Genomic DNA, 24,538 nt, shown 5'->3' with positions numbered 1-24,538 from the left:
TCCATGATATTGCCTACCTCCCATTTGTTGTAGTCGGCCCTGTAGCGAACTTCATTTTCCAAACATTTGTACCAACCATTGGTGTGATTCCAATAGAAACACAGGTTGGAGTCGTTCTTGACAGTAACGTTGACTGGAGCATTCAGCTTGACTGAAAATGTAACGGAATGGAATGGTCATTGGTCAATGCCTGTGTGCAAATTCAGATCAACTGGTCAAGCCAGTGAGGAGCAAAGTGGGGTACAGACACACACACACACACACACACACACACACACACACACACACACACACACTTAAAGTTATAGTTGGAGAGTTGGATTAGTTCCCACAGGGAAAGTTTTATGTTTCCCCCTAGTGGAACGCTTGAAGAAGGCATGACATTTCAATGGCATAAAGTTTGAAATAATATTTAGCTTGAATCTTATATGCTAAAGAACAATAATGTGCTATTTGTATAAATAACTCTTGCAGCAGCTAGGAACAATATGATCTATTGGGATTTTAGTTTGTGTTCCTGGAGAAAACTACCATTGTCGTATGTCAGCTTTGTGTAAAAAGGACTGAACCTCTGAGTTTCTAGCTTGTTGTATGGCTGCTTACATCCAGTTGTACAGCCTTTCTCTGGGGTATAGAATGTACACTCTAGGAAACTATTATCCCAATGAAACCTAAACACAGAAACATAATCAGTGAACGGAAGTAAGAACACACATAGGCCTATACATGCACACACTCGCACAAGCACATATCAACTTTTATAGAGATTCCATTAGGTAATATTGATAAATTGACCGCCTGACAGATATTTTACTTATAATGACATTAAACACTGCTGCAAGGGCTGGTCGTAAATTAAATAACTCTTAAAGATATTTTAAAGATATATTTTTTTGCGGCTTACGCCTTTTATTGATTTTTGAAGGGACAGACAGTAGGCTGACAGGAAACGGGAGAGAGATGGGGGGATGACATGCAGTAAAGGCCATGTCGGGTCCGGGAGTCGAACCCGCGGCACACTGCAACTGGATCACCAGTCCGGTGCCCAGACCGTTACGCTACGGCCTGGGCAATAACTCTTAACTATATAGTTTTCCTCATTCTCTGTTAATGCTTTCACAATTACAAAGATGGGGAGGGGCCCTTTGTCAGCCAAGAGTCTTTGAGAACATTTGACTTGCATTAGTCACAGTAAACACAACATGTTGATCATTGCAGAGGTTTGCAAAATATAGTACAGAGGTACAATTATACGGATAACACAAAAAGTATTCATCAAGACATTTAAGACATGCAATTACATAAAAGAAATCCTCAACACTATAAGTAACAATAAAAGTATACATGTAAAACAATGTGGTAATTTCTGGTGTGATAGTGTGCGGCGGTGTAGAAAGGGATCCCTGAACAGGCCCAGCTGGGGCCCAAAGGTCACGGAATTGGGTCAACTAAGACCCACTTTTCCAGAGCCTGATCCTAAATTGGACTAAAACTGAACCAAAAACACCCCTCTGATTTTCTCAGTTCACAGTCACTCTCAGTCTCAGTTAGAAAGGTGTTGTTGAAATGCTTTGAGGTTTGTCAAACAGAAAGTGTAGTTCCCTTCACCATCGTTGTTCAGTTGTTGTTGCTGATAAGACAAATACACAATGTTACACGAGAGCACCACTTCAGTGATGCTTGCGGAACTTGGCTAAAGCCTTGTTCCTGACTGCATCACTGGCGTGTCAATAATCACGGTAAAGCACAGCCTTGTGTACTGTTACTCAAGTGAATTCTGAATACCAGACTTTGTACTTAAGTTGTAACAGATACTTCTACATTGCACTATTGATACTTTTACTTCATTTTTCCATTACTGTCAATGGGTCAGGATGGAGCCATGCCATGACACGATGCAAGATAGATGCACGATGCTTAGATATTGTGGTATCTGCATGCATGTGACGTTTCCGTTGTGCTGTGTTATCAGAGCTGTGTGGAGCTTGTGGAGGTGTAGTGATACAGAAAATGTGCTCATTTAAATAAGCTACAGCGTTATAAAATCCTCCCTCCAACCAATTAATACCACTTATTAATTTTGATTTGTCCATTGCCTCACGTACTGTATTATCAATTACATTTTTAAGTTAAATCTAAATCATTCTTCAAGTCAGTGGTCAGCAAAAAATACTTTCACATGTTTTAAACCAGGCACACATACAGTAATAATAATGTACAGTGAATTGAACAGAATAGTAGGCCTACTCTCTTCTATCTACATGACCTATATTTTATAATATGAAGTAACATTGTTAATAACATTATCTGACTTGATATATGGGTCAAACACATTTTCCAAAACCTATTAAAACCTATTAACCTATTAAAACCTATTAAATCACTCACTCACCCTATAACTTCTGCCAGCCCATTCTCCACCAAATAGTTAATTAACACTTTTACAGTATAGTATACTGAAGTGTAAGTGACTGAACTACCTTGTTACTCTTGACTCCTAATTGAGCCAAAATAATTTTAACCCAGAATTTCAAGATAAAGTTTGTGTTTTTTTTATGTATGTCATAAAAAAGCACCTGCTCTGAAACTGCAGAATTGTTTCCGTTAACAGGAAGTGAAAAACCAAGTGAGGTTGAGAGCATGCAACTACCCCCATCAGCACATCATTTTGTTCTGTTCTGCCATGGCACCAGTTGGATCGTTTCTCCTTCTCTACCTGACTGGCAGTGTGATTGCCGGAAAACCACCGCCAGGTTAGTAAATATTTTAATAATAATATATATATATATACTACTAACAATCACTATATCAAATTTAATTTATATGCTCATGGGTTTTGTCAACTCTCAGTGTCTACATCCAGCCTACTGTAATTAAATTGATACACTTATCTTACATTGTCAGGATCAATATCTTTTTAAATAATGCAATAATGGTTTTTTTTAATAAATCCTATTCCACTTAATTCTCTTTCATTTATTGAAAAGTATTTGTCAGTGGAAGGAACACAAATATCTGTAAATTAATTAAGGTTTTATTAATTTGAGTTATAGATTGTTTTCATACTGAGGCTAAACACGAACGACTTGTGGTAATATGTTTTAAGACAAAGATTAGAGAAATGTGGCTTCCTTTCCCAGAAAATAACTGGGTAAATTCCCCTTGACGTCAGCCTGCACTGCAGTTACTGTGTATTAACGCATCTGTAGGTGGATGTGGGCAATGCTTTAATTTCTATTCCCCTACGTATAGTAAATTATAGTATATTGTTGGTTAATTATACCACTATAGTGCTATTAGGGCGGAATACCGTCGATTGATACACGGTGATTGATACAGGTTGTGATTTATGGACAAAATTCTAAATGTCCCCCTAAACTGTTCACTCAAGACACCAAAATAATCTCCAAAAATGTGTATGTGTGCGTGTGTGTGTCTCTCTCCCCCTCACTGTATGTTATGTTAGTTTTAGTATTTTACATTCAGGAAGTTAAGTTTAGTCTCTGAGCTGGTCACAATGTTATTGAGCAATGAATGCTGAATCTTAAATCTGATCATTTAACAGGAAGAGAAACCTCAGAGCTTTTAGCTCACAAAAATATGTTTTACAGATAAGGCCGTACAATTTGAAGACAGTGGGATAAATTGTAATACATGTACCGGTATAGTCTATACTTGTTAATGTGTTATAATCTATAGCTCGAACACAGGTCTATGTCCCACAAATAGCCATATTAATAACACCCTTCCATCTCCTCCAGACAGCAAAATAATCTCCAAAAAGCATAACATTTGGTACACACTTTTCCAAACAAAGTGCTTTAGGAGCAGCAAATAAGTAACAATACAGGTTAAAACAGCAGCATACATAAATCAACACAGAATCAATGGGTAACAAGAATTACGACATGTGGTATAAATGTATACCCTGTCAGGATACCAGGAAGCCTGAACCCAAATGCAGAGTCTCAAGACAGTAGATTCAAAATAAACTTATTTATTAAAGCATGAGGCAGTGACAAAACAAAACTCAGAAGATCCAAAAATGTCCAAATGCTCCAAATGCCAAAATGCTAAAACTTTAGAAGCATAATGCAAAGCACAGAAAACAATGTCCAAAATCAAACCTTCACAGGATTGGAGCACAAAACAAGGAACCAGGAACAACGGAACATACAGGACTGCTCAGGGGAAAACAACATATGTACTGCCAAAGAGTGTAAGCAGGGAGTCCAGTTATATAGGGAGGAGGTTAATGGCAAAGTGTTCACAGGTTTGTAATGGGAAGCACTGCTGGGCTGATGAGGGACTGTGAGCAGGTGTGTGGCAAGGACTGAGGGTAGGAATGGAGAGTGGGAGTGGCTGACGGGGAGATATGGTCTGCAGACCGTGACATACCCCAAGTATTACCCAGTACTATATGTAAATACTGAAATACTGCGTAAAACTACGTATAACTCTACATTTACATTTTAAAACGTATAAGTCAGGTTTTAGACTTCATCTCAAAATAGCAGCAGGCGAGTAGTTGTGACTGGTTTAGTTTGGTAATGATTGTGCACTTCCTGTGGGCCGGTCTGAATGCTAGCCCCCTGTTCGGCTGACTTGTGGAGCTGAACGCCTTGGTTGTCTTTGTCTGTTGTGAAGGGCAGCATATAGCGTTATTCTGTGATGTGTGTGTGTTACAATATGATATCTGTGTGAATTATGCAACCTGAATATTTGAGGTACCTTCTAGTTTGATTGAATGTGCATTCTTCTAGTTTAGTCACACTCTTATTGGCTCCTGGCTGTACTACTGTCCATGCTGGTTTTGATAAAGATAGTAGTTGTTATCAGAGAGCTCATTGTATGAAGAGCGCTTTAATGACAGCAATTGTTTATAATCAGCATCAGATAATAACACTCTGAGACTGTCTGTATTAAGCCGACTGAAGTTTCTCAGTAAAGTCTGCTAAACTGGAGAATACAGAATTTGCTGTGCCCGTCTGTACTCTCACACCTCATAACACATACATGCAGAACTATTGTAATACCGGCGGTATGCAGTTGTGGAAAGTAACTAAGTACTTTTACTCAAGTACTGCACTTAAGTACAGTTTTGAGGTATTTGTACTTTACTGGAGTACTCCAGTACCTCTCAGAGCCAAAATTTACTCCACTACGATTATTTGAAAACTTTAATTCCTAGTTACTTTGGAGATTTTAATTTTTATTAGAAAACATATATTAACCACTTCAACACTATACATTTCAGCCATTTGAAAATAGCTGATTTACAAGCTCACAATGCGTCAAGATGCAATGCATTGTGAGCTTGTAGATTGGCTATTTTCAAAAGAGTTTGTACACATTTTGAAATTGTGAAAGACATTCTGCAATATGAGTAGGCCTAATATTACTTTTTATTTTGATGCCGATAGTTTTGTACTTTTACTCGAGTACATTTTGAATATGGGACTTTTACTTGTAATACATCTATATTGCAGTATTTATACCTTTACTTAAGTAAAAACAAATAGTACAACACTGGCGGTATGTAACCTATTATGAAACAGCGATGTCTTTGTTGAATCTCTGTGTCCCAGTGGTGTGTAGGTGTGGTTGTAACTGTTTATATCAACGATTCCCAAAGTGGGGTCCGGGGACCCCCAGGGGTCCTTGAGAGAGTTCCAGGGGGTCCCCAGCTAAATGATAATTAGGAACCAAATGTTGTGATTGTAGTCAATGTGAGCTGTCTGCTGGAGGATCTGGACTATGTCCATTGTAGCTGGGATGGACAGAACACACCAGACGTCAACTACACCTTCTACAGCAGGTTAGTCTGTTCATCATAGAGCTTAAGTGGATGGGTGGAACACCATGCATATACTGTAGATTAAGCTAAGTGACTTGTTTTTATGACATAGCGACCATGAGGATATTGTAAACAAATGTATTATGTTGCACCACAGAATTTTAGCAAGTAATCAGTAGTTTACAGAATCCAGCTAGGCTTGTGTACACATTCTTTCTCACACTGTGTGTGTGTGTGTGTGTGTGTGTGTGTGTGTGTGTGTGTGTGTGTGTGTGTGTGTGTGTGTGTGTGTGTGTGTGTGTGTGTGTGTGTGTGTGTGTGTGTGTGTGTGTGTGTGTGTGTGTGTGTGTGTGTGCGCGTGCGCGTGCGTGCGTGCACATGTTCAATAACTGATCTCTGATTATGTTTAGGTTTCATTGGGATCATTTCAAAGAGTGTACATTCTACACCTCAGAGAAAGGCTCTACTACTGGATGTAAGCAGCCATACAACAAGCTAGAAACTCAGAGGTTTGAACCTTTTCACACAAAGCTGACATACGGCAATGACAGTTTTTTCAACGAACACAGCCTAAAAACCAAAGGTAAATGTGCATTTTGATCATGCCTTCATTTTCAATGTTCATTATCTAACCTTAGGGCTCCTATGCTATTATTGTGAACTTCCCTCAACGGTTTGGTTCTTTGCCTCTTTTCATTATTTCTGTTACATTTTCAGTCAAGCTGAATGCTCCAGTCAACGTTACTGTCAAGAACGACTCCAACCTGTGTTTCTATTGGAATCACACCAATGGTTGGTACAAATGTTTGGAAAATGAAGTTCGCTACAGGACCAACTACAACAAATGGGAGGTAGGTATGGAATTAATAAGAAAATAAGCAAAAGCCTGAATGATGGGGAAATAGAGAATGATGGGATTTTACAAAAGGAATTATAATATTCAATAGATTATTTTCTTTCTTTCTTTCTTTGAAATTCTTTATTCAGGAATACCCCATTGAGATATAGTATCTCGTTTTCGAGAGGGTCCTAACTGTACAAACAATACAAAACACAAAAAAAGAGAAAAAAACACAAAAACAGGGTACAATATGCAAGCACAACAGCCAAGAGATGGATCATTTGTTCCGTCAGATATCACTGTCATTTCCGTTGGTCAGCATTAGAATACAGTTGATAAAATAAAAAAAAATCTTTCTTTCTTTCATCACATTTTTAGCCCAACATTCTCCCTCATCCACCTCTCCAACCATCTGCACATTTTTCTTCTTGTGTTCAGAGTTCTAGATTCAGCATGGAGAGACCGAGTTACTGTTCCAACCTGCCCTCCTTTAACTCCCGCTATGAGCTTCAGGTGAGGTTCAGGGTGGCCAGGTACTGTGGAGAGTCCATATACTTGAGTGACTGGAGTCAACCTGTCTACTGGGTATCCATGAAGAACAGCAGCACACTGAGCACAGGTATTTAATAATGTCTAAATAGCCGCTATACTGTAGGTAAAACACCTAAGCAGAACAAAGTAGGTTGAACAAACTGAAAAGCAATTGAGAAAGAGAGAGGATACAGCAGAACCTCCGTTTAGGCCATACGTGATAGGATAATAGTAATAATAATTTAATAGCAACTTTTATATGTAGAATTTAGCTCAAAGACAACTTAGCCTACACATGTACAGTAAGTTAATGAAGGAAGGAAGGAAGGAAGCATATATAGGCTAAGTATATAAGAAAGTAATTATCTAAAGAAGGTAAGTTTGCCTATAGTAACTATACAGTGTACACAAGTAAGTCAGTCAGTCAGTCAGTCAGTCAGTCAGTCAGTCAGTCAGTCAGTCAGCCAGCAAGTAAGCAAGCACATAAGCAAGTACGCAGAATAAGGTATGGCGACCTATATAAATTGAATATCGTCATTTTACACATCTTTCCCTGTCTCAGACACTCCACGTGGAAGTGGCCCTATGTCAGTGTGGTCTGTGGTGTTTTCTGTTGTGGGTACCTGCATTTTTCTTCTGGTGCTCATCACGTTGGTGCATCATGACAGGTGGGTCATTCCGGAGGGGAACATTGTTGACTGGCTGCTCATCATGGCTTCCTGGTTAGCAGGGTTCATTGTCTAATGACATTTTCACATTCATACATTCAACATAGTTTTTATGACATCAGGGTCTCCACATCTCCATCTCTGATGATGTCACACAATGTCCTGGGAACCACATGGTGCCCGACACACTAACTGACGGGAAATGCTCAATTCCATAGTTAATTATTGCGACCTTCGGTCGCAATAATTATCAGTTCCCCTGTGGTACCAATGTCACGCGACATTTGACACAGTCACACAGCCTTACAATAAATCAACCAGAGTTGCAAAGGGATAAGGAAAACAAATGTTGATGTCCTGATCTTGTTTTGCTCGAAACTAAGGACCACACTTTGGAAACAATTATTTACGTTACCATTTACAATTTAAATTTAGGCATTTAGCAGACGCTCTTAATCCAGAGCCATTTATATTAAGCAATAACAAAAAAGCATGGCATACATCACATACATAAAAAGTAGTTACCGTGATGTTCTTTCCTTTCGAGAAGCACGTCTATCATGTGTTTTCTTTTAAACTAACGTTGAATAAATCAAAATTAGTCTCTATGATCACATTATACTGAGCAGTGTCTATCTCCTCACAGGATTAGAATCATCCTGGTCCCCATTGTTCCAAAACCAGGCAAGAACCTGAATGAAATCCTGATCCATGGCAATGTAGAGGTTAGTAACATCCAGAGATCTGTAACTTAAGCATGCATGGAGCCACCAGAAACTCATAAAAACTTCATGGAGCCGAATACAATACATTAATTTGGAAAAAACATTGTTTTATCCTGAGAAAGAATATCTGTATACCGGGTATATCGTTGGATGCTTAAGTTTTTTGCTTAGAAATGTATATGAGGCTCTGGTACAGTATATGTCCATAATAGCCTACTATATACTATGATCATGTTCAAATACATTCTATTTGAAGCAACAATGATGGACAGTAAAGCATTGTATTGTGCAGTAAGTTGACTGATACCATGTTCTACAAAACAATGCAAATAACTTTCTTTTTGAAGGAGTGGCTTCACATCTCCAAAGGCCTGAAGGAGGGGTTCAAGGCTGATTACAATGAGCGTGCCTGTGCTGTTAACGAGTACAGCCGTGTCCCCCAGTCTGCCAGCGAGAGCTCCGATAGTTCCTCCTCTTTCTCGGTCACCACTGACCAAACCGACTGCTCTGTCGCCACCTCAGCTAATGAATCTGAGTGACTTACTTCCCCCACTCCACACTTCCCCTTTCTTCTGAACGACAGAGTGTCGCATATCATATGGGTTTAAAATGTTAACTGTCCATAGAATTTAATTTGTTGCATACATTTCTTATGGCCAGTCCATGCAAACAAAACAAATGTGTAGTCAAACACTTGGTTAATCTATTCTCGAGGAACAAAAGAGCTGTTTTGAAAGGGGTGCTACAGTATATGAAGTAGGAACTTCAAGCAAAGGCTTTTGAGCTCAGATACTGAGGCTGCAATAGTGGCAACACAGGTGTTGTTGGAGGAATTAGGTAATGGAAGTAAAGAATAAATACTGTAGTTGATAGTCTATCTAATCCACACATAAAAAAGAATAAAAAAAAACAGGTTTTCAGCTTTTTTTTGTCGCTTAATTACAGGGGCACTCTTGTGAAGCTTTTTTGTATTAATTGGAGAAATGTAAATATTGCTATTTGTATTTGCATAGGAGCAAGCATGAGGTCAGTCCGCTGCCCCCCCAGTGTAGCGCCCAGGATTACATTAGATAATTGACACTGGGTGAAAAAATTGGTTGCAAAATCGTGGGATAAAAGTTAATTAAAAAAATAAATATATATAGCAGATCTACGGCAAGATCTGACTGTCTGTCCGACGTTTTTATGCTATATAAAAATAAATACACCAAAACAAATGCACAATTTATGCCCAAGTATGGAGATCCTTGATGTCATCAATATTACATCATATTATATATCAGATGACAATGGGTATTGCATAAATGGAGGGCTGTGCATTCTCAATGGGCATTGTTCCCAACGTGCATTGCCCCAGTATACATGTACATTTTCCTTGCCTTCTCCTTGATTTACTCTTTAACAACAATTTTGTAACTGTATTTTAACTGTAAAGGTGTATTTTTATAATGTGTTTATTTTGCACTTTAATGCTGGTTTGTGTAAAGCACTTGAATTCCTTTGTCGTTGAATTGTCCTTTACAAAATATTATTTTGTAAAATAATAGACTGCAAAGCAAGGCAAAGCAAGTTTATTATTTTGAAAATAATAAACTTGCTTTGCCTTGCTCTGCAGTGTATTATTTTAAACATTTATGCCCTATTTAGGGTGCAAAATATGACTTTCTCGTATATGAATGACAAAATTGCTTATCTACAAGCTTGATCTGCTACTTTTGAAAATTGTGAAAATTTTGTTTTTGTTCTTTAAATCTCTTACTGTCCTAAAAATCTGTCAAGTATTTCTGCTTGGGCCGTGGCTCAGCGGTCCAAGCACCTTGTCCAGTAGCCCAAGTCTGGCAGAGTGCCGTAGGTTCAACTCTCGATCCCGATGGCCTTTACTGCATGTCACCATGCACCCCCCCCATCTCTCTCCCCATTTCCTGTCAGCCTACTGTCTGTCCCTCTATAAAAAAATATAAAATAAAGGCAAAAGCCACAAAAGACATTTATATAAAAATAAATACTATTTCTATGACACCAAAAAAACGAAATCATCACCAATTTCTATAAATATAGTGTTCAGTAACTTCAGTTAGCCATTTTGTTGCGACTGTAAGTCCCAGAATACTACGAAAACCTGCAAAACCTGTCAGTCAGTTTGTCCGTCACACCTCGTGACACGCTCCGTATATAGCCATCAGTTCATCACGCTCCATGGCCATCTCCATATATGAAGATCACGGGACTGACCTCATCAAACCCTGGATAGCCTAAGCCATACATGGAGAAGACTGGATCATCATCTAGATCTGCATATATGGAGCCGGTCAGCAACTCTACATCTGCCTCAACCCTCAAATCCCCAAAGTTATTAGTTATTGCTTTCTACAGTATGCCGTTGTTCAATCTCACTTTTGATTGTAATTAGTTGTTTTAGATTTTATTATTTTCATCTCCCATGGCAGTCAGATGATGAAGATAAATAAAGTATTTCATTGTAAGGGTAAATAAATGGATGGACTGAGTCCAATCCATGCAGTGACTTCGTCAGTCCGCTAGAAGGCGTGCGCACTGTCCCACACACAGCAGCACGGAAACGGAGCTGAACGCACGCATTTCTCGCAGAGGGAGGGCAGGGCGGCTGGGCCCCCGAACAGAACACACAACAACCTACTTTACTTATCATCATCCAGCTGTAGCTATCAGCTACCACAACAACACATTGATGTCTCCAGAAGAGATCTAAGTACCATTCTGTGGGTGTTATTTACATAGTGTGAGTTTTTTTTTTTTTTTTTAGTTGTCGTTCGTAGCTCCCAAATAAATAAAAGAAAACAGCCAAAAAAATGACAGAACCTACGGTGGCCGACACTCGCCGGCTGAATTCCAAACCTCAGGACCTGACGGACGCTTACGGGCCGCCGAGTAATTTTCTGGAGATAGACGTTTATGATCCACAGACCGTGGGGGTCGGACGGACCCGGTATACCACCTATGAAGTTCGGATGCGGGTAGGTTCGGAGAGAAACGGCGAAAACATGGGTCACGGTTAGCTCTGGTCCAGAGCGTTATCGACTTCTCGCTACGCTCTGCCAGGCGCGCTGCTATTCTCATAGAACGAACATTCCACTACCGTGCGAAGTCTCTAACTGTAGTAAAAAATAAAGAACTATTTCGCTACTCATCCAAACAAAGGCTGTTTTGTGTTGGTGAAAGACTATTCTCCATGGTGGGAAACGTATCAGGACCCCACCTTCACTGTATAATATCGTTTTTAGGCAGAATATAAAATATATCCGCCAGACGGAAATTATTTTAATTACTCATCTGCGCCCTCTACAGACACGGACAATATAAATTACCGTTGACCAAATCTGTAGAGGGCGCAGGTGAGTAATTACAAAGATATCCGTCTGGCGGACATATTTCATTTTCTGCCCAAAAAGTACATTACCCAGAGAAGGTGGGGTCCTGAGACTATTCCCACCTTGGAGAATAGTCTTTCAACAACACAAAACAGTCTTTGTTTCGATGAGTAGCAAAATAACCTTCTTTATTAATGTTTTACTACAGTTGGAGACCTCACTGTAGTGGAACTTTCAGTCTATGGGATCATTGGAAGGAGCACCGCTCCTAACAGCGTAAGAGAGAACTCGCTAAGCCGCCGTTAGCCTGGTTAGCATCCTCTGGATGTGGAAGTTAAAAACATACCGGGGCTGTAACGTTGTCTTGATCCGGCGGGAGGGAACCGAATGACCCCGGCAAATACAAACCCGAGGTCCGGGCTTTGTTGTGCGGCCCTGGCTGCCTCTGTAATGATGTGAAGTTTATCATATTATTAATTATGCTCTCCCGCTACCATGAACAGTCACAAAATGGTCTGGTCCAATATGAGTTTTGTTTACAGATGCAGATTAAGAATGCTTGCAGTGCCCCAAATGCATAACATTGTTGACATGGTTCTTAATCGATGGCTGTGTAGATTATGTTCAGAATGAAAATGAATGTCTGGATAATGCATTGATATTAACAGTTCAGTAAATGCTATATAAGCATTGTTGTTTGTGTGGAGAGACATCTGGAACCGTCTGTCTTGACCAAACCTGGCAAAGAAAATAAATATCGAGGAATGAAATTCAATCCCAATGAGAAGTGAATGACAGAGTGACTGAGGGAGGTAGAAAACCACTGACACAGCTAAACCTTGACGCTTGGAGTTGGATCATATCATATTGAGGAAATGAATGTTATCACCCCCATTAAACCATGCAGAGATCAACAGTTTGCCAGAGATCTGCATGGTCATCACGAGTGAAATGAACAAGCCCTTCGCTTTATAGTTATTTCTAGGGTAGGCCTATGTCTAGTTATTTCTTTGGCATGTTTAGGCTAGAATGCTTATTGGCAGGTTAAATAACAACCAATGCCTGGTGTTAATATACCACTGGACACACCAATAGCCCAAGTCCAAAGAGAAATCCAAAAGAGAACTAGATTGCCAGGTGTGCCATTTATTTTAACAATTTACTATTACTATCTTATCCAGCTAATCGGATTCATTCATTTTGCCCATGTTCATGAGAGAGGGAGAGATGAAAGGTCTAATTTCAGTCATAATGTTGACGATGATGATTTGTTCATGAAACTGATACTTAACATTCAAAACTCAGTCCATGCTGGTCACTGTTCCTCAATTCTTGCAACCCAAGAACTTTTCACATAATATGCCATTGTGATAGTTTCAGGTTAACCACATGGAAGCTAAATTGGCTATTTTCGGCAAAGAGGTTTGTGGACTAAAAGGCAGGCAAAGGGAGGCGACCAAGTATAGCTCCATTGAACGGAGTGATTCATAGTAGATTGGGTGCCCCACTCAACAAAGTATGTTTATTACACTGCCAGTGCCTTCAATAGGATTCTATTGTAGTAGTACCTGCATTATTGACCACAGTTGCCCGATAATGATAGACTGTTACTCATTTATGTCTCTTCCTCATATATATTAATTCTGGCAAAATACAAACAGTAGTGCAACAACAACAAAAAGCTGCATCACCACCAGCGGCTAAAGTCAGGCATAATAATATTAATTTTGAAAAGGCTGCATGAAAGCTATTTGGCAGCTGGAGGCAAATTAGTGGACACAGTTTCCCTCCAACTCCTGGCACTGTATGTCTCCCATAATGCAACTCATTTCCCTTTTAACCATTTTCAACCTGGGACTACAACAAATTCTGTCAACGAATGACATGAAAATGTGTAAAGTTTTGCATGTATCTATGAGGTGACAGTACTTCATTAGACACCCTGGAGTTGTTTTTATGTGCAATGGTGTATCGCCCCTAGCCTCTGGAATGCCCTCCCCAAACAGATCCGGGATGCCCCCTCACTCCCCACCTTCAAAACCGCACTGAAAACCCACCTGTTCAGAATAGCATTCCCCGAGCTGATGTGTTTTTAACCTGTTACATGTACTGTTCTTATTGGTTTTACTCTTATTTTACTTGTTTTCTATTAAAGTTGTAATTTTCTCATGGTGAAAATAACAATAAGACAATGCTTTTTTAGGGTGGAATAAAATCACGGCACTCCATCTTTAATAATGAAGTACAATTCCCTACAACTGGTTACTCCCCAGTCCCCATTGTACGATTTTCTATGGACTGTACAGCCACTGACGCAAATTGTACATCACCCTGCAAATTTATATAGCTATCACCATAGATAAGAAAATACTAAAACACTTGCCAAATACATTAATCTTTAGCTCAGTAATCATGACCATGGCCTCGGTCAATAGCGCAGATTTCAGGATGCAACAGAAGCCACATCAAGTCTTGTTTCTTGTGTCTTCTCTGTGTAGACAAACCTTCCTATTTTCAAGCTGAAGGATTCCTGTGTGAGAAGAAGATACAGTGACTTTGAGTGGCTAAAGAATGAGCTGGAAAGAGACAGTAAGGTGAGTCACACAAGTTACAACATAACGTCACATTTCTAGGTGGCAATTATTTGGGTCGATCTGTGACACCCAACAGTTACCCAACATCATAAGAGATGATGTTGGCTGCACAGCATTATGGCTGATTTATAGGCATTGGTTGCACACTGTGCTACGCACCGAAGATAGCCTGCTGTTTCTGGTGCACAACACTGCTGCACAGCGAAGTATAAAACCAATTTTACACTTCCTCTGTTGACTAGGTGTTAGTTTTGAGATGTCTGACCTTCTGTCATTATTGATACATGAAAGAAAAACCAATGGTTCATCCATGACATCCTACTCTCTCCTCTCTTTCTCTGATGAACAGTTGAGCTCTCTTTTATTGTCTTCTCAGATAGAATGTGTCCGTAGACGAGTATATATTTGCAGTATACAAATTAAAAGACTTGGGCGTGACACTTGCGTCTTCCTCAGAGTCGGAGGAAGGCGCAAGTCGAAACGTCAGTCACCCCTGTAAATGAATAAAACGTGTAGCCGTAGACCCAGTCGAGTTATTTGGGTAGTCTCTTTTGAAGTGCCCAGGTATTTTTCTTTTTTACTAGTCTTGCTGTCTGAGCACCGAGCTCTTCTACCCATAACTGGCAGCACATTGGACTTCTCTTTGACTTTATACGTAGTACAGTATTCGTCTGTGAAGCTGTTTATCCTGCTTATTAGCCGGTTTATCCTTAGTTTGTATTACAGTCACTGCTGTACTATACTGTCTGTTCTCAGTATTTATAGCAGCATGTGGATCTACATTCTATGTATGATGGCAGGTGACCAGGTGTGCAACTGTGCATACATGTAAAGAATGAACAGCCAGTTTTTTCTCAAAGTCCTTGAGAAGGGTCCGCTGCCAAATGATAGATTGTTAGGAACCAAATGGACCCTGAAGTGTCTGTAATTCTGAGAGTGTACAAATCCATCAGAGTTAAATTAACACTGATGATGTCACTGCCACTGGTAGATTGGGGGTTCCAGAGATCAAAATGATATCAAATAGGGGTCTGTGGGTTTAATGCAAGACCAAACTGGGGGGTCCTTGAAATTAAAATGGTTGAGAATCACTGCTATATAGCTGTAAATGGGGGTCCCTGACATAATTTATCTTTTCAAAGGGTGGGTTGGTCGGCAGGCTAATTATGTGCCAATTTGGTGTCTGCTCAGTGCCATTCTGACAGTAGCCTGTTTCGTAAAAAAGCCATAGATACTTTGAGTCGAATTAAGCTAGGAGCTAAAGAGAAACGTAAACGGTGCCAGGTGGGAGTGTACCACATAGATACCAAACATTAACAGTGCCATGCATGCATTCGAGAACGAACATAGACTCACTGAAAGGCCGTTGGTTGCTTGGATGCTGCAGGCGTCCTTCCCTTAAACATCTGACTTGAAGTTTGAAACGCAATCAGCAATCAGATATAGTATACACATTCCTGTTTAGTCCAATTTACAATTTAGGCATTTAGCAGATGCTTTTAATCTAGAGCGATTTACAAACAAAAAGCATGGCATACATCACGTATATATAAAAGTAGTTATCATGAAACATGCGTAAGCTAAGAACGTAACAGTGGAGTATCTATATCATGAAACTATACATATAAACTATACATTAAACTGATACATATGTATTATGTACTATAAAGTGCTATGACTACATAAAATGCAATTCTATTTCTAGTCACTGCTGTCTACATACCATGCTATAAGTCTGTTTAAAATGCTATCTAAGTCTAGGGCAAGGGCTAGGGCAAGTGCTACGGGCCATGATGAAGTCTGAAAAGGTGGGTTTTCAGACTACGGCGGAAGATTGGGAGTGAGGCTGCAGTTCTGATTGTGATGGGAAGTGCATTCCATAGTTTTGTAGCCAGAAGGGAGAAGAATTTGGGACGTGTGGAGCGTTGTCCCGGCATTTTTAGTGAAGGTACTTCCAGCAATCCAGCTTCCCTCAGTTCTCTACGTTGGCTGATCTGAGTGCACGGGAGGGTTTGTAGGGTTCGATCATACTTGTAAGATATGGGGGAGCCATGCCTTTGGTTGCTTTGAATGCCAGCATCAGAGTTTTGTATTCTGTGCGGGCAGCGACCGGGAGCCAATGGAGGGAACAGAGAAGGGGGGAGACGTGTGAGAATTTTTGCTGGTTGAAGACCAAGCGAGCTGCGGCATTTTGGATCAGTTGGAGAGGCTGCACATGCCGGTAGGCCAGTAAGGAGGGAGTCCTAGACCTGACGTTATCCACAACAATACCGGCTTAGATGTTCCTGAAAGTTGGGCAACAAAAGAATATTTGTGTGTCCCCTGTTCTAGTGCCCGTGATGGGGGCAGGAGTTTGATTATACAGGTTTTCACGGTCTGATTCTGGATCAGTAAAAGGAGCAGCACGTTTCCTGCAAGTCGAAAGGTGACATCTTGGGATGAGATTGCTCATACCGGTATATTAATTTGTAATTCCGCATTCTCTTAAAGTCATATTGTGTAACTTTATTTTTCTTTTTTTTAATGAAAGTATATATATTCTTTAATATAATCTTTGACTTCCAATAACCACTACACATTTAATTTACTCTAAACGGTATTAAACGCTATTTTTATTTGCGACTGTATGCCCTAGGCACCGGAAATGTACCGGAAATGTATTTATTTTGTATCTTATGGTTAGTAAATAGTACCGCTTCTGCGTTGTTTCAAAATATAGTTAAATATATACAGGTGCTGTTTATTTAACTTGTAACATGTATCCTTTATTTAACCAGGATAATACCACATCTCTTTTCCAAGTGGGCCCTGGCCAAAATGGCAATTAAAACAAACATCAACTTGTAGTGAAGGATTCCAAGGAAATGGTGCATCATAGCTAGCTAAAAGCATGTTTCCCCATATTCAGTTGTCACATTGTGATCAAGATATGAGCTAGAACCTTGCAGCATTCCGACACCCAAAAAGTTATTAAAATGAATCAGTGTTTTCCCAATATGCATTATGGTGTGAGGGGCACCCACACAATCATGGCCAGTCATCACAGTATGATTTTTAGTAGCCGCAAATGGGCCAGAAAAAGGCAAAAGACAGCAAAAAATGTAATGAATAAAATAAATTAATAAAAATCGTACGTGCGTGTGCACGGGTCCGGCGCATGCACTGCACGAGTGAAAAGCTCCCCCCCCACACACACAATCAGCTTCTGGCTAGGGGAAACACTGTGAATGTTAGTTACTCCTTTTAAATTACATAATAATTACTGCAATCGAAATGTATGTGTGCATTGAATTTGTAACAGTTGGACACCATACCTTTGTCATGCTACCAAGATGCAGATAATTTCAAATCGCACACGCACACTAAAAGCGGAAAAGAACTACGAAACGAGTACATGTGGGGGGTTGAAACATGTATACCTATCGTGTATATCTAAATGTGTATAACAATAATAGAATATTTAATGTGTATTGCGTTCCCTGACACCCGCAGATTGTAGTACCACCTCTGCCAGGCAAGGCCCTGAAAAGACAGCTGCCCTTCCGAGGGGATGAGGGCATTTTTGAGGAGGCCTTCATCGAAGAGCGGCGATTTGGCCTGGAGCAATTCATCAACAGGTCAGTGCGGCCAATAATTAATTGGTAAAACTAGTATTCTAATTAGGGCTGGGCAGTATATTGAGTTTATTGACACGAGGCATACTGTATATTTAAATTAAGCCCGCAAACGGTTACATTATGTCTTATGCCTGGCATACTACCATTTCCTGCCGGTTTCAGAGTTTGTTTGGGTGGTTTTCAACAAATTCAGGTGGTTTTCAGATCACAGGTGAATCAAAGCTATCACCGTGTCTTCCGCTAAGTCATGTAGACACAAATTACCCGCTTGAACGGGGAGACATTTAACAGACCTAGACTTTGCCAGAAATGTCTAGCACACGACAGGGCTTACCAGCTAATCCTCCAGCTACTTTCCTGGAAAAAGAGACATTGGCGGTATTTAATGATACATTTCATGCATCGAGTGAATTTTATCTGTACCGTGTCTTCCTGTAGAATCGCAGGTCATCCCTTGGCCCAGAATGAGCGCTGTCTTCACATGTTTCTGCAGGAGGAGAGCATTGACCGCAACTACATTCCTGGAAAAGTACGGCACTAGGGTTACCAAGGGGGATGGAGGGGTCAAAAGTTGTGAAGTTTATCAGTGCATTTGCCATTTTTTGCCTATATCTTCCCAGTCTCCTTTCAATGTTTTCCTCTTTATATTCTCTCTTCTTTCTAGCATCTGCCATTCACTCTCTTCTCGCTTTCTCTCTCTCCGTCTCTCTCTGTCTCACTCCATCTCTCAACGTCTCTGTATACAGTTGTACTTGTAAAGTCATATTAACTTTTTAGCTCAAAGTACGACTATGTTTGTCCTACATCAGGATATGTTGATATGTGTTCAGACATTTCTGTCTGTGACTCTTCCTCTCCCCCTACTGCATTCGTTTTATAACTGTAAAATAAGATGTGGTCGTATTGTGAAGTCTTGGGCTCTTGTCTCTCTAATCGCTAATTTCAGGGGGGATTAAACAGAAGCAATTCATTGTACAATACATTTGATCTTTCCAAGAGTGTTATACAGTATATTCATGATTTTAATATAATGTGAATAAAGTAGAACAATATTGAAATATTTGTGTTGACGCTGTGTACATCAGACGTACTGTACAGAGACATTGTACTGTAATTTAACATCTCTCATGTTTTCTCTTCTTTTTTTGTTTTTAGGTATGAATGAAGTAAGTTTGTTTTATTATTATATAAACATCCTCTCCCTAAAAGCTTCTTTCCCCATCTTTTTTCTTTTCTTTCACAAATCACAGGTGGTTGCATGGGCACTTTAAAATATTCTGATCCATCTATTGCTTTGCGAGATCTACAAGTCTAAACTAATAGAGATCTGCCTGTAATCTACCTTTACATCCATGTGTACGCATATCTATTACCTGTCCTAGACAACCGGAGAACAAAAAATAAATAAATTACAATATAGTAGTGCCAGAAGATCTAGTGAATAGGAAGCTATACTGCTGTGGATCCATGCAAAGGTATGGATTTTACTATACCGTTGTCCACAGTATATTAGGGGGAAAAACAACTATTCACTATATCGTTGCTGTCTGGCAGAAAACTTGTCTCTCCATATTTCAATATTTATGTTTGCGTGCCTTACTTTGTCATACTACAAGTGCAAAAATGGCAGATCTACTAGCTCACAAAGTGTCACATTTTGCTACTTTTGAAGTTATTTTAAATTTTTTGTTTTATACATTTTGAATCAATGAAGTATTAGCAAGAGCTTGTGACTAAATCTACAAAGCAATAAAAGCGATCCAAGCACTCAAAAGTAAATGAGGAGAGGACGGGTGCCGAGTGGGCGTAAAATCAATGTATTTATTCATTAGAAAAACATGTTTTCACCCACTGGTCTTCACCAGGGCATGTATATGACATGTTACTTTTTTTGAGTGCTCGGATTACTCCTCCTCTTTTAAATAATAACTACACTGTATCCATTGAAACACAGGTTCTTTTCCATTTCCTGAAAATGAACGGTTTTGGACATACAAGGTTTCCACCCGACAGTGACAATATAAAGTATAATATATACTGTATAATTCTGCCAGTTCAACTGCTGCAAATGAAATTATATTTTGTAACACCTTTCTAACCCACAGAGATATGTAGGGAATTTTGCAATCCATTTTCTAGCATGCAGATTAACATTTCAGATGTAGTCATTGCAGTAGGAATTGAACATACATCGTTAGACCACTGTCCAATGTGGCTTGCAGAAGTTTCTCAGTGTACTAATAACTAATATAACTATTAGAATACTAATTTACTGTGTACCTGTATGTTAACCACTGTTTTATAACGAAAGGATCAAAGGATACATCATCCTTTTGTAGAGCACTCTTAAATTCGTTTTACTAATTTTCTCACAAATGTGTTGCTAGTAACTACTAACCAGCTGCATGGCAAGTTTGCACGCTTCTGACAATCATCAGTTTTTGCTTACTTCTATCTATGCTCCGTTGCGCGATGGTGTCACACGCTGAGAACGGCCAAGAATTAGCACTGCGAGCTTGTCGGCTATTCTCGTCACGTGGTGAATTGTAAACATGAACGATGTGTGCTTTAACGCTTCACTGCGAGTGTTGTTCATCCTGTTGAATTCGATTTCCGCCCCTAAATTGACTTTTTGAAGGAAAAGAAATCCCAGACCTGCGAAATCAATGAAATGCACTGTTCAGTCTCGCACCAAGACAAACATTTCTTTGTGAATGAAACCATACAGCATTGTGATGTAGCCATGTGATAAATAATAGCCGTTGCCGGAACATCTCCTCACACTGCCTATGTGCCAAAAACATATTCTGTAGCTCACATAGAAACCACCCAGCACGAGTCTTGAGCAGACTTCATCTCAACGCTTTGATTACACATGGTGCCAATTGCCAAAGCAAACAAAATTAAAACCACATAAGTCCAAAGCAGTTTTGCAGCTTCCGATGTGCATAAGCAGTACACACACGTACTGCATGAGTGGATGTCGGTGTAGACTAGAGTGCATACCCACCTTGATCATCTTCTGCCAGATGCCTGCCTAGCAGAACAGGTCAATTACATTTCAGCGCAGTCAAATCAGATTTTTGCTTAGGCTCCAGAGTAATTTCTTACTCATTGTTTGAGTTCATTAATAATAATTCATTTAGGGATCTTAAAATAGATTTAATGCAAGCATGCTGAAGAGGAAACTAATTTCAATTGAATAGCTGAATTCCCATTTCCTTCCTGTTTAAAAAAATGGAATTGACCCCAACCTGAAGACCAGGAGCTATATTCCCAAATTGTCCAACATACCGTGCCTATCCAGGATTTGTCTCTAGGTCAACCTTTGTTTTTAACTTTAGAGATGTCCTCTTATCTGGACTTAGGAACACAGTCACAACGGCTGTCTGTGCTCCTCTTGAAGCCTTTTTTATTGTTCCATCGGACTGTATCACTTTACGAGAATGACTGAAAAACGCTCTCAAAACGGTTTTGGCAAGCAACACGACATTACTTAATTAAGACAGTGGCTAGGATTGTGCTACATGTAGTTTTATTACATTTTTGGGTATTTTCTAATTCTTCATGCACATCTGTGACAAAGTGACAATGTGTGTTCAGCTCTGAACAAAACGGGTTGCCTGCAGGCTGGCCTGAAACGCATGTCTGAACATGTCTAAATGTTTCTGTCCAGAAAAGTAATTTATGTATTTATGTACAGTATAAAAAGTATATACTAGCGTCATGTCAGGGGCTGTACTTGTACATCAAGCTGCCTCACACTACAGAAACAGGAGATGGGCTCCTGCCCTGTGGGCCTCATGGCTCGGCAAGGCTTACTTGCAGTATATAAAATGTTGAAGGTGGTCACGGTGTAAGTGATATGTTTTGTTAAAATAAGTGTTTATATTCTATAGTATCATTGTAATATTTCTTTTTAGTTAAAGTCATGATTTGTCACACACGTTACCGCAGTGAGCTGCAGCCATGCCGTGCTCTGGAATAATTTGATTAGTTGATTTGACCCCCCCAATCCATTGCCAAGCAGGGAGGCATTGGGTCCCATTTTTACAGTCTTTGGTATGACCCGGGCCGGGTTTCGAACCCCTGACCTCCCAGTATCAGGGCGGACACTCTAACCACAAGGCCACTGTCTGGTCTGTTTTTTCTTTTAACCCCAATAACGGGGGTCTCCTCATGCCTCCAGCTCTTTTAAAATACATGTTCCGGTCAGAATTCCAATTTCATCCAATCAGGAGAGAGAACTCGTACAACATAACACTTTAAAACCAGGAAAGCATCTGTGTCATTTTAGATTTTAGCTATACAGTATTGTCTCTGTCTGGTAGAAATGTCCAAAAATGTTACTTTCAGGATTCAAATTCTACAGTATCAAAAATAGCAGACGGACAAGCTCAAAGCGCGTCATTTCGTGATGCTATTTTTGTGTGACGCTGTGTAGTATGATTCAAGCAGGGCATTCATTTTACGAAAACGCACAAATAGTTAAAATATGCAGGTTTCTACCCGATAGCGACAAGTATAGTATTTAGAAAACATTTGTAGAATTGGGCTTAATTGAAACTGTTTAGAGGGAGACTGCATTCTTACCTTATGTGTTTTATTTTCTCCTCTCTCCCTTGTTGGAAAAGACCATGAAAACTGCTGGAGCGGTCCCATGTACACTTATTTCTACAACGTCATGTCACGTTAAACTTGGTGGAAAAGGTCTGATGATGAGCATTAAAGATGTAGAAAAATATATATATCCTGTTTCTCCTAGCCAGAACCAAGTAAAAAAAATCAATGTATCATATAGAAATTGTATGGTTTATCTTTTTTAGCCATTGCACCACATTACACAATTTGAATTTAATAATTGCAAAAAAGAAGAAAAAATATTCCACACTCCCATCTGTCATTCTATCATATCAAGAATTTTATTTTTATTATTATTTTTTTACATTGAATATTGCATTGTTATGGCTGTATTTTTTTGAATTATTTGGATGCTCTTAAGTAAAAGGCGCCACATTCCCTGCTTTCAAAGTGTATCCTTTTGCTAACAAGATATTTGGTACTGATGATTCCTTCGACCTTCCAAAGCTGAGCAACATGTAGCATCCACAAGAGACAATAAACCGCATTCCATGTGTGTGAACTTACTTTTTTCTCCGTGAAGATGAAATGGAATATGATATTTTTTCCCGACATACTGACATGTGATTATTATCTCCCCTCCTTTACCCCTGTCTTAGTTTTAACTGAATTACGTTTTGGCTCTGTCGTCAAATCAGCAACACGGTAAAACCCTCTTGCGTTAATTCAACTCGAAGAACCAAATAGACCCTTTAACAGGTCAGTCCATTTGGTTCCATTTGATTTGTACATTCTCTTGAGTTAAATTAACACTGGATTTGACTGTGTTCTGGGAATGTTAAGTCAGGTAAAATACCCACATCTAAGCACTGTGACAACGGGGTTAAATATTGTGAACAATGATTGTTCAAGGTAGTAATCTGCAACTACTCTGCTGACCTGAAATATTGCTCGTTCTACCCTTATTTTGTATTGCTTTCTTTCTTTCATTATTATAATTGTGAGATGTACTCCTACATGTAATCATTGCAATTTCACTATGGGTGAATAGAAACTTCCTTGTTTGTATCCACCAATAAAAGTCCCTGCTGCCTGCTGTATCCTGTCAAATGGATTATTATTTTCAACTGTGAGATAATAATTCAGGTCTACTTAAAACCCATTTGGGGCGGGAACCCCTTTTGGTGTTAGCATCATGTTATGCTTTAGCTATTGAAAAATAGCAGATCTACAAGCTATGAGCTTGTAGGTCTGCTATTTTTGAAAAATCGAAGAACGACTGACATAGAAACATAGCTTTTTCAGAAAGCTGTCAGGATGTAGTTATTCGTTATAACACATTTTTAGAATCTGATCTCAGGTCAAAATGGGTTAAGGGTATGGACCCCAAGCAAAAGTAAGTTTAACAGTTTCAACTTGACATGTTTTTATGTTCTCAGTATTCATCCATTGGGTTGAGGTGGTGCTAGAGGAAAGGCCATGTGGGGTCACCAGAACCCATATGGTTCATTCTATGGAGAGCATGAAGGTGCACAGTGAATTCCATGGCAAGTCAGGAAGTAGTTATTGAAATAATGTTGCTCGTGGGACAGAAATGTCGGGTCGACTGACATACAGCCGTTACATTTATAGTCGCTTTCCGACAAACTGATGTATAGGTTTACAACACAACACATAACTTGTAAATCAGTTCTTGTGGTGTTTTGTGTTTTTAGACAACCGGTATATACTAAAACGGTATACTGGAGCCCTGGGTCCTCTCCGGCTCTATACTTGGCCCGTTCCTTTTTCCCTCCACACCAAGGGCCATATTTTTGCCAGTGCCTTACTCTTTATC

General features: G+C 39.5%; 2 protein-coding genes across 3 annotated transcripts; both read left to right on the top strand.

The window, feature by feature from the left end:
* Window positions 1–2,683: 2,683 nt before the first annotated feature.
* Window positions 2,684–9,691, top strand: LOC310854921 (cytokine receptor common subunit gamma-like; the record flags this gene model as incomplete). The annotated part of the gene is made up of 8 exons (XM_083759683.1): window positions 2,684–2,753; window positions 5,725–5,818; window positions 6,208–6,380; window positions 6,515–6,648; window positions 7,077–7,257; window positions 7,732–7,837; window positions 8,484–8,562; window positions 8,910–9,691. The coding sequence occupies 8 exons, from the start codon at window positions 2,684–2,686 to the stop codon at window positions 9,099–9,101; spliced, it is 1,029 nt and encodes a 342-aa protein (XP_083615809.1). The 3' UTR covers window positions 9,102–9,691.
* Window positions 9,692–11,141: 1,450 nt separating this feature from the next.
* LOC310863277 (sorting nexin-12) lies at window positions 11,142–23,799 on the top strand. Of its 2 annotated transcripts, XM_083771494.1 has the most exons (5): window positions 11,142–11,555; window positions 14,408–14,503; window positions 17,996–18,120; window positions 18,559–18,649; window positions 19,276–23,799. In XM_083771494.1, the coding sequence occupies exons 1-5, from the start codon at window positions 11,391–11,393 to the stop codon at window positions 19,279–19,281; spliced, it is 483 nt and encodes a 160-aa protein (XP_083627620.1). In that variant the 5' UTR covers window positions 11,142–11,390; the 3' UTR covers window positions 19,282–23,799. The 2 variants fall into 2 exon arrangements, with proteins under 2 accessions (XP_083627620.1, XP_083627619.1); XM_083771493.1 differs by lacking the exon at window positions 19,276–23,799 and having other exon boundaries at window positions 18,559–19,223.
* The last annotated feature ends 739 nt before the right edge of the window (window positions 23,800–24,538 follow it).

This window comes from Protomyctophum parallelum, assembly GCF_964188405.1.
Source record: "Protomyctophum parallelum genome assembly, chromosome: 1".
Lineage (NCBI taxonomy): Eukaryota > Metazoa > Chordata > Actinopteri > Myctophiformes > Myctophidae > Protomyctophum > Protomyctophum parallelum.
This window is presented reverse-complemented; position numbering and strand designations above follow the sequence as displayed.